General features: G+C 47.0%; 1 protein-coding gene across 1 annotated transcript in view; it reads left to right on the top strand.

Moving 5' to 3' along the window:
• greb1 (growth regulating estrogen receptor binding 1) overlaps positions 1-10,000 on the top strand; it is a gene marked incomplete at its 3' end in the record, with an annotated part of 55,519 nt that overhangs the window by 25,700 nt on the left and 19,819 nt on the right. The window contains exons 9-16 of the mRNA XM_080771873.1: positions 1-107; positions 1,324-1,509; positions 2,004-2,146; positions 3,977-4,313; positions 5,465-5,593; positions 7,717-7,986; positions 8,618-8,815; positions 9,652-9,835. The exon at positions 1-107 is cut by the window's left edge and continues 4 nt beyond it. Of these exons, the coding sequence (XP_080627999.1) occupies positions 1-107; positions 1,324-1,509; positions 2,004-2,146; positions 3,977-4,313; positions 5,465-5,593; positions 7,717-7,986; positions 8,618-8,815; positions 9,652-9,835 (1,554 nt within the window). The remainder of the gene's footprint in view (positions 108-1,323; positions 1,510-2,003; positions 2,147-3,976; positions 4,314-5,464; positions 5,594-7,716; positions 7,987-8,617; positions 8,816-9,651; positions 9,836-10,000) is intronic.

Below are 10,000 nucleotides of genomic sequence, written 5' to 3'. Positions count from 1 at the left end.
CGCCGCCCCGTTGGGCGTGTCCCAGGGGTCCTTAACGTCAGGGCAGTCTGTATCAGTGCCTGATAATCTGCTGCACACCTGCAGATTACAGCCTGTCATCTTCAAAGGTCAGTCTAGGACTCTGTCTGTCTGTCTGTCTGTCTGTCTGTCCCACCCGTACCGTGAGTTCGATCCCCTGTGGGAAACCCAACAGATGGACCCTCCTGATCTCTTTTAGGTCGAAGGTCAAAGCAATTAATGCCTATAAAGCTCTCAGACATTCACTCATCCTCTCCTCTCCTCTCCTCTCCTCTCCTCTCCTCTCCTCTCCTCTCCTCTCCTCTCCTCTCCTCTCCTCTCCTCTCCTCTCCTCTCCTCTCCTCTCCTCTCCTCTCCTCTCCTCTCCTCTCCTCTCCTCTCCTCTCCTCTCCTCTCCTCTCCTCCTTTCCTCCACCCTTCCACCTGTGTCTCCTTTCCTCCACCCTTCCACCTGTACCTCCTTTCCTCCACCCTTCCACTTGTGTCTCCTTTTCTCCACCTGTGTCTCCTTTCCTCCACCTGTGCCTCCTTTCCTTCTCTCCTTTCCTCCACCCTTCCACCTGTGCCTCCTTTCCTTCTCTCCTTTCCTCCACCCTTCCACCTGTGTCTCCTTTCCTTCTCTCCTTTCCTCCACCCTTCCACCTGTGTCTCCTTTCCTCCACCCTTCCACCTGTGTCTCCTTTCCTTCTCTCCTTTCCTCCACCCTTCCACCTGTGTCTCCTGTCTATTCCTCTTCTAGGCTCCTCTTTTGTCCAAATAGCAGCATACTCCTCCTCACCTCCTCCTGTCTTTACCTCTGTCCTAATGTCTTATCCTCTCTTCTTCAAAAAAAAGAAGCAGGAAAATGGGAACTAAATCTCATTTTGAGAGAACTATTGTGGCACGAACGCACGCACGCCAGTCAGGTCTAAATGGGTTAACCTTTTGGTGTCAGCATTACGTTATGCTTTAGCTATTGAAAAACAGCAGATCCACAAGCTCATAGCGCGCCACCGAGTGGCGCGCTACGAGCTTGTAGGTCTGCTATTTTTGAAAAATCAAAGAATGAGTGACTGACACAGAAACATAGTTTTTTCAGAAAACTGTCAGAATTCAGAAGACATCTTTTAAATCTGATCTCAGGTCAGAATGGGTTAATAAGCGTGTGCAGCAGTTGTATGTGATTTGGCCGTAACGTAACCTTCTCCTGATGGCGCTTTCTGTGCGGATCCAAATAAAATAATTCAGATTACTCTCTCTCTCTCTCTCTCTCTCTCTCTCTCTCTCTCTCTCTCTCTCTCTCTCTCTCTCTCTCCCTCCATGCAGGCCATGGTCCTCTGCCCCAGCTGACCGGTAACAGCGGCGACGTGCTGGTGAGCTCCCTGCTGCAGAGCTGCTACCTCAGCTCCCAGACGCTGCCCCGAGTCTACCAGCACTACGGACCCGCCCCCCTGCAGCCGCTGTCCACCGAGATGCAGATCCTGCTCACCGTCTACTACCTGGTTCAGCTGGGTGAGCTGACCTGAGATCAGATTCATACGAGGTTTCCACTGGACACACGCTGGTCTGATTAAGCATGCGCATACCCTCTAGTCTATAGTTTCTCTATATGATGAAACATTGTTTAAAAAAAATAATGTCACGCACATATTTGTCCAGTGCATCATACGGCAGGGCCTCGTTGACGGATTTGGGAGAGATTTTGAAGGTTCTGGTTCCAAAAATGAACCAGTATTTAATGTATTTAAAATCCATGATATTTACATTGGAATGAATGAGCCTGGCTGGAAAGTGCCCGAGTTGGGAGTGTCTTAAGTGGGAGAGGGCGGGGCTTAGCTAAAGGTCACGACGTCACAGCGCAGCAGGAAAACAGGCCCACAATAATCAAGAATAGCGAAAATAACGAATCAGATCTCTCTATGTCTCTCTCTCTCTCTCTCTCTCTCTCTCTCTCTCTCTCTCTCTCTCTCTCTCTCCCCCTCCCTCCCATATATATGGTGTTCAAGGCCCAGACCAGGTCCCTCTGATCGAGGACCTGGAGCAGATCTTCATGAGGTCCTGGAGGGAGTCTCACCTGAGTGAGATCAGACAGTACCAGCAGCCTCAGACCCCTGCTGCTGCTGCTGGGAGGCACTACGGAGGCATGGAGGTGAGTGAGATCCAAGCCCCCCCCCCACAGAACGGCCCTTACTGGTCTTTACCTTGACCTTGACCTTGGTCGAGCAAGAGAGCGCGCCGCCGCTGGGTCTTTGCTTTGTGAACGCTTGAGGTGACGTGACGTATAGGACGTAAAGCAGGGGGTGCCCACACTTTTCTTTTTTTACTTGAGAGCTATACTTTCAACATCTACTTTCAACACCAAAAGGGGTTCCTGTCCAGAATGGGTTAATTATTAAAAAACTACAAATTAAACACATGAAACAAATAGCGGGTTTAGCATATTATTAAGCGGAATCAGTATCGGCAGATATGACCCAGCAAATAATCACGAGATCGGATATGGGGGTCATAATTTCATATCCGTGCACCCCTACTTAAAAGTCCTTAAACTCCACTGTCATCTGTGGACCCCACCCCCCTCCCCCAAAATGGACCAAGAGTTAAACTATTGTTAAACATACTGCATTACTTAATTTAGTAGAAACAATTAGAGAATGTAGAATAATTGTCGTTTTGATCGACTGTTATCTCTCCTATGGTATATGAACTACCAACATCAATACAGCATGGAATTGTGGACACAATCCAATCCGACGACAACACAAAGCATTCTCACAGTTTTGGGTCTGAGAGACTAAAACTCAATCAAACGGTGGTCCGTCGTGGCTCAAAATGCAGAAATAAATATGAAATATGAAAAAGGCTGAAGTGCCCATACCCGAGGCGGGGGTTGGCGAAAGGACCTTTCTGTGTGGAGTTTGCATGTTCTCCCCGTGTCCCCTATAGGGTAGGTACCCTCACAAAAAACATGCAGTAATCCTGGTCTCTAAACCACCTCCCCCTGGCCAGCCGGGGGGGCGCCTGATGGAGGGGAAAGGAACTGGTTGGAATAATAATGTGTTCCTTCCACGCGCTACGTCCAACCAGGGAAACTCCCCCCCTGTCAGGTGTATAAAAGGAGCGACTTGGACACTCAGGCATGAAGGAAGCATGAGTTCAAGTCCGTTGCTCTCCCCTTGTCCCCCATATATGGGGACTAGGTCGGCGGAGGGTATGTGTAGAGAGCACAGGATCACATTAGATGAATGGGTTACAAAATCGTAACCTGACGCTGCCAGATGAGGGCGGTATTGCGGAAACATATTCCCCAACACAACACTCATCTGGGATCTCTGACGGAGTTGAGCCCTGAGTCAGATCTGCTTCGTACCGAACCAATCAGCGTGAGCTAAAGGCGGGATGCGGATGTGACGGTATATAGACACGTCGATATGATTGGTTGTGTTTGCACGCCCACACGGTGATAGACAGACGCTCCCATCCAATCATCTACCATGTATCTTGAAAAAAAGGAACAGCCCCGTCATCGAATTTGCTTCCGCGATCCCAGATCCAAATAAGCTGTGAAACAAATTTGTGTAGCAAGCTTTTTGGATCTGGCAGCGTCAGGTTAACAAAATCGTGGGATAAAAAATATAAAAGAAAAAAGAAGAAAAAGGCTAAAAACCGCACTGTATGATAAAACATTGTTTTAAAAAAAGAAATGTCACGCACATATTTTTCCAGTGCATACGGCAGGGCCTCGGTGGCGGATTTGGAAGAGATTTTGAAGGTTCTGGTTCCAAAAATGAACCAGTGTTTAATGTGTAAAAAAAATCCATGATATTTACATTGGAATGAATGAGCCCATGGCTGGAAAGTGTCCTAGTTGGAAGTGTCTAAGTGGGAGAGGGCGGGGCTTAGCTAAAGGTGAAGAAAAAGGCTGAAAAGCGCACTGTACTAATGGATCAACGGAAACCTACTTCTTCTTCTCTTCCAGATCCCGTCCAGCCTGCCAGGCCTTATTCCGAAGCAGCAGCAGCATAATATGCCTCTGGGCCATCCCCAGCAGGGCCTCCAGCAGCAGCAGGGGCCGCTGGGGACGTCCCCCAGCCAGCTGACCCCCAGCCAGCTGCCCTGGCTGGCCCAGCTGGCCGCCTCGTCGTGCGGGGAGGGCGTGGTGGTCCTGGGGGAGCAGGGCGGCTCCACGCTGGCCCAGGGGCTGGGTCAGACGCTGGGCCGGCTGATGGAGGGGCGGCTGGCCAGCACCAACTACGTGGTGGTCATCTGCACGGGCCTGCCGGGCCAGGACACGCAGTCCTGCGTGGTGGTTACAGGTTAGTTCTATATAGGGAAGGGGTGTCGAACTCATTTTGGGGTGGTGGGCCGCATTGGACGGAATGTGACTTCATGAGGGCCGGAGCGGTGCAACCATGCAGTCGCGAGCATGCATGTTTAGGTACACACTACACAGCTGTCACTTGGCTTGGTTTTTTCTTGCTGTTGTGCATGCTATAGGTACACTACATCACACAAATTATAATAACTTACATTATTGACTTTCATTATTGGTATTATACCTGTAGCCTAGAAGCCATTTGCTAATGAGAGATGCTATTTTTATTTATGGAGTGCCAATAAACCATTTGAAAATATAATATTTAAATTTCAATAGCTGTCTCAGCAGACATTTGTAAATGGCTACACAACCCTTGGTTTTATGCAGGCCTGCTTTTTTATTGAAGTGAACAATGGAACATTAAAAAAATATGAGTGAATAACTACGGTAAGCACACTCGATCACTCCAGCATGGCAAAAATGACGGTGAAATTGGTGACCCGTCGAAATATGTGAACATCGTGTGGACTTCACACAACTTACATAGAGGTCTTTCAAAAAACGTGGCCTGAATACCGTTAAGGTAAACTGCAATGATTTACATTCAAGACACTATTATGTGACTGTCTACACGATTGGCACATATTTCAGCAGGTCACCAATTTCACTGTAACACCGCCATGCTGGAGTGAGGCAGGAGTGTGTGAGTGAGGCGAGTGAGCCCAGATTTGGGGCTTATTGGAATTTGGCTCCACTGGGAGGGTCCAAACCATGCCAGAGATTAACTGCTCAGACTGACACTTTGGGTTCCAATTCCGTTTAATTGTTGTAACGCCAAAACCACACCTATGCATAATATAACGGGTATAACGGAGGTGTTTTAGGGATTTAGACAGGTAACCAAGATACCAACTTTAGTGGGGGGAACACCACCTTCCCCACTGCTAAATCCAAAAAACAGTGTATTTAGAAAGATTCGACGAAATTGGAGCCCATAGTCTCTGGCCTTCGGTTGTCTGACCTGGCGGAGGCAATAATTAATAATGGCCCAATATGTTTTTTTTGTGTAAATAATGGCGTGTGTGTGTGCTTGTGCGCGTGTGTGTGTGTGTGTGGGTGTGTGTGTGTGCGTGCGTGCGCGTGCCATAGGTAAACACCAGTGTCGAGCGTTGGCAGAGAGTATATTCTCTCCCAGTGAGGGACTGGGAGTCATCCACCAGCAGCTGTCCTCCGGTCTGGCCCACGAACTCACCCAGTACTGCAGCTCTCTGGGACCAGGTATACACACTCACACACCCATCACCTCATTGTATACATCCTGGGTATTCAGCTAGATTAGTCAGGGGCCACAATACATTGTAAAAGGAGTTGGAAGATCGCCACAAGACAATAAAAATGCACACAATGTTAACTAAATCGTTGACATGAGCTGGTAAGAACTGCATCTCCATCCATGTAAAGCTATTTCTGAGTGTGGGTTGTGTTTCCCGTCATACCAAAGAAAGAATGATCCATCTTCGTCCACTTTTACTCAAGGTCTCAAGGTTGTATGTTTTAAGTTTTGGGTGGATATTGTCCCAAACACTGTGTGTCTTTAAATTACTCAATAATAGCATCCCGGGCTCTAACTCTCAACTACTGGTTCATGAACCACATCGTTATGTTATACTTTAGCTATTGAAAAATAGCAGATCTACAAGTTCATAGTGCGCCACCGAGTGGCGCGCTATGAACTTGTAGGTCTGCTATTTTTGAAAAATCGTGAAAATGTGGCACAAAAATCTTTGAATATATATTCTTTCAGCGTGAGTGTTTTTAACTCAAATCTTTGCTTCTGGGGGTCCCTGGAACAACATTCTTTGAGATGGGGGTCGACGGCCCAATTACATATAATTCTTGGGGGTCCTTGACATGAAAATGTTTGAGAACCACTGACATAGTTTTTCAGAAAACTGTTAGACATTATTTTTAGAATCGTCCAAACCAGTGCAATATAAAGGTCTGGCACAGAAATGATCCTATCAAACATAACAATGACTAAATGCAGTATGAAGCCAGTAATGTGTCCATTTGTTGTTCAGTTGTTGTCAACCTGTGATACGTGTACACTAGGCCCCCTCTGGTGGTACACAGAGGAATCGCATTTTCTGATGTCCAAATACATATTCATTTGGGGGTTCTTGACATTAAAAAAAAGTTTGAGAAATACTGCTGTAGATCACTGTGCACACTGTACTGTACTGTACTGTACTGTACTGTACTGTACTGTACTGTACAGTACTGTACTGTACTGTACTGTACTGTACTGTACAGTACTGTACTGTACTGTACTGTACTGTACTGTCGATCAGTGGTTCGGACGCATTTTTATGGGTCCCTTTATTCCTACATTAGATTTTTAATCAATACTATTACAAAATAATATGGAATAAGAAAAAAAGAGAAAAAAAAAAATAATAATAATAATAATAATAATAATCTTTATTTATAGAGCACCTTTCAGACACAAGTGTAGTTCAAAGTGCTTTACATGGCCGATGCCACGCTGGCCTCGTATTGGCTCATGGTCACTGTTGTTTTTTGGCAGCAAATTTCTATTTTAGTTTTAGTCATATTTTTCAACTATGAACATTGAATATTTTTCACTTTAGTTTTAGTCACATTTTAAGTCACCTGGAATGTATTATTGTTCGTCTAGTTTTATCTACGAATCTACAGTTGATTTAGTCGACTAAAATGTGCTTTGGCCGGCCTTGATGCCGTCGTAATTTCATGTCAGGTGAATGTCTCATTTTACACCGATCCTTGTAGATCTGCTATTTTCAGCATGCAGCCAAGTGTCAAATGACTTGTACTGGATCTCTTGTCCACTATAGTCCCTTCCTAACATTTAATTCTAGTTTTTATTTGTCGACGAAATTGTCAGTATATAGTCTCAGTTTTAGTCATCATAGCTTAGTTTTCGTTTTCGTTTCCGTCAGTGGAAAAAGGTATAGTCGACGGACATTTTGTCGTCTTAGTTTTAGTCGACGGAACCAACACTGCTCATGATGCGGGTGCAGCTGGAGCGAGGTGGAGCCGTTGAGAAGCCACATACTCTGTCTGACTCACTGAGTAATAAAATGATAGAGACCCCCCCCCCCCCCCCCCGCTCAGTGGCATTTTTAAGCACCCGGAAGACTGCCGGAAGTATAATTATAACTCAATGGCTCGAGCGAGCGGAAGTTTAGCCTAGCCTACGTGACGTGACGTCATGAACGACGTCCGTCCACCTCCATGAAAGTGCTGCAATTCCACAATTCGCCAGTAGCTATAGTGGCATCTTCAACGTTGGATAGCCTTACTGGGGGGGGCTTGGTGGGTCTGACTGGTAAAGCGTTGTGTGTGGCTTTTCTTTTTAGACGGAAGTGTCGATTCTCTGCTGGACGGAGCGACTGGCGTGGACAGCAGACAGCCCTCTCCGTCGTCCTCCAGCAGCCAAGAGTCGATGGAAGACAAGAGTCCCAAAGACACCACGCACAGTCCCAAAGGAGGCGCCGCAGAGGACAGTCCCAAAGACTCACACAGTCCCGAGAACTGCAGCACGCACAGCCCCAAAGACACGCCGAGTCCTAAAGACACACCCAGCCCCAAAGACACACCGCCAATTAGTCCCAAGGACACCTGTTCAGGTGAGACACACACACATACACACAGGAGGTAGGAGAGCAGGTCGACACTGAACCCCAAATTGCTCCCGATGTGCGCCTGGTTTGGTAACCTCGCATGGCTTCCGCCAGCCATCGGTGTATGAATGCGTGTGTGAATGGGTGAATGTAATGCACAGATCTATGTAAGGTTTTTAGCTAGTCAACAAACATTGGCTGTATATATAATAAGAACATTCAGGGTTCGAATTTTCGCTCGTTAGGGTTGGCACTCGAATCTTAATGTATGGCCTTGAACCATTTGTTTTTTTTATTATTATAATTTTGTATTATTATAAAAATAAAAAATAATTACTCAGACATATATCTCGGCGAGAATACGATATGCATAATAAGAGTACTATGTTCTTGTTGTGTTTACAATAATTTGAAAGTCCTGCATGACGGGCGGCAGAAGAGAGCTTCTGAGAGTACACAGGTGAAACAAATTAATGAAGGGGTGACAGCTAACGAGCAAGCTACACTGCAGCCAGCAAGCTCACAGAGACATTGGGAAGCATTTTTGATCATACGACAAAATATATATATATTATATAATACCTACGGTATGTACCTGTGTGTGTGTGTGTGTGTGTGTGTGCGCGCGCGCTCGCAGAGTACAGCGTGGAGTGGTGCACCGTGCGTCCCATCCAGCTGGCGGTGGCGAGGAAGCTGCTGTCTCACGTCTGCGCCATCGCCGACTCCTCCACTCAGAACCTGGACCTGGGCTCCTTCGACCGGCTCGACTTCCTCATCTGCGTCCCGCCGTCGGAGGTCACCTTCCACCAGACCGTCATGCACCTCTGGAACTCTGGTGGGGATAAATATATTATTAATACCAATGTTCTTCTATCTTTAAAACCCCTTTTGGTGTTTAGCGTTATGTTGTGCTTTAGCTATTGAAAAACAGCAGATCTACAAGCTCATAGCGCTACGAGCTTGTAGGTCTGCTGTTTTTGAAAAAATTGAAGAACGACTGACTTAGAAACATGGCTTTTTCGGAACGCTGTCAGGATTGAGATCTCAGGTCAAAATTCATCCGTTTATTTTACTTTACCTTGTTTTTTTTCCACTTTTTTCATGACGACGCCAGGCCCAGGAAATAATACGCAATTGAACTTGTAGATCAGCTATTTTCGGCACTCTTTAGCTATAGTGGCGATGCGGTGTGTAACGACATGGATTTCTAAACAAATTCGTTCAACGCAAAATGCTGCGTTCAAGTTCAGGAGACTTTGGAAAAAAATGCAATTCTCCTACCTTCCGGTATATATATGGCATGGAAAGGAGAGGCATTTTGCATTTCTTTCACCATGTAGTAAACGCCGCATTCGCGGTCTGGGAAAGGGCAGTTGTATTACAGACGGGTAAAAGGGCACAGGGGCTGAAGAAGCCCCCCCTTTGATGTCTACTATATGTGTGCATACGAGCACTTGCATCGCAGATTTCCCAGAGGGATCCGCCATGGGAGGAAAGGAAACCCATTGTATAAATCATGCTGTGTGAAAAGGCTTGTGACCGGGCAGAGACAAGCTACAGCCAACGAGAGAGCAGCACAGGTGGGCGCTTGCTTGATAGGGTAGTATTATATCCTTGTGTGTGACGGCCTTTGTGTGTGTGTGTGTGTGTGTGCGTGCGTCGTGTCACCAGGCATCCTGCAGCAGCTGGGCGTGTTGGACGAGGAGGGCCTGTCTCAGCGGGAGGCGGAGCGCTACGTGATGAAGATGGACCAGGGCGCGCGGGCGCGCATCGACGACCTCCTGCAGCAGGCGCACAGCAACTCCTACACGCTCTACATCCTCGTGCACGACCACGCGCACTGGGACATCACCAGGTATGTGTCGGTCTGTCTGTCGGTCTTGTCTGTACACTGTGTGTCTGTCGGTCTGTCTTCTACTTGGACATTTCCAAGTCCGTCTGTCCCAGCTTCACGAATCAGCCCTTCACTAAGTCCCTCCCCACAACCCATCCTTGTCCAATAGGCACGTTATACGGTAGC

The sequence above is a fragment of the Protomyctophum bolini genome (genome assembly GCF_963924005.1).
Source record: "Protomyctophum bolini genome assembly, chromosome: 1".
In the NCBI taxonomy this organism is placed as follows: Eukaryota; Metazoa; Chordata; class Actinopteri; order Myctophiformes; family Myctophidae; genus Protomyctophum; species Protomyctophum bolini.
This window is presented reverse-complemented; position numbering and strand designations above follow the sequence as displayed.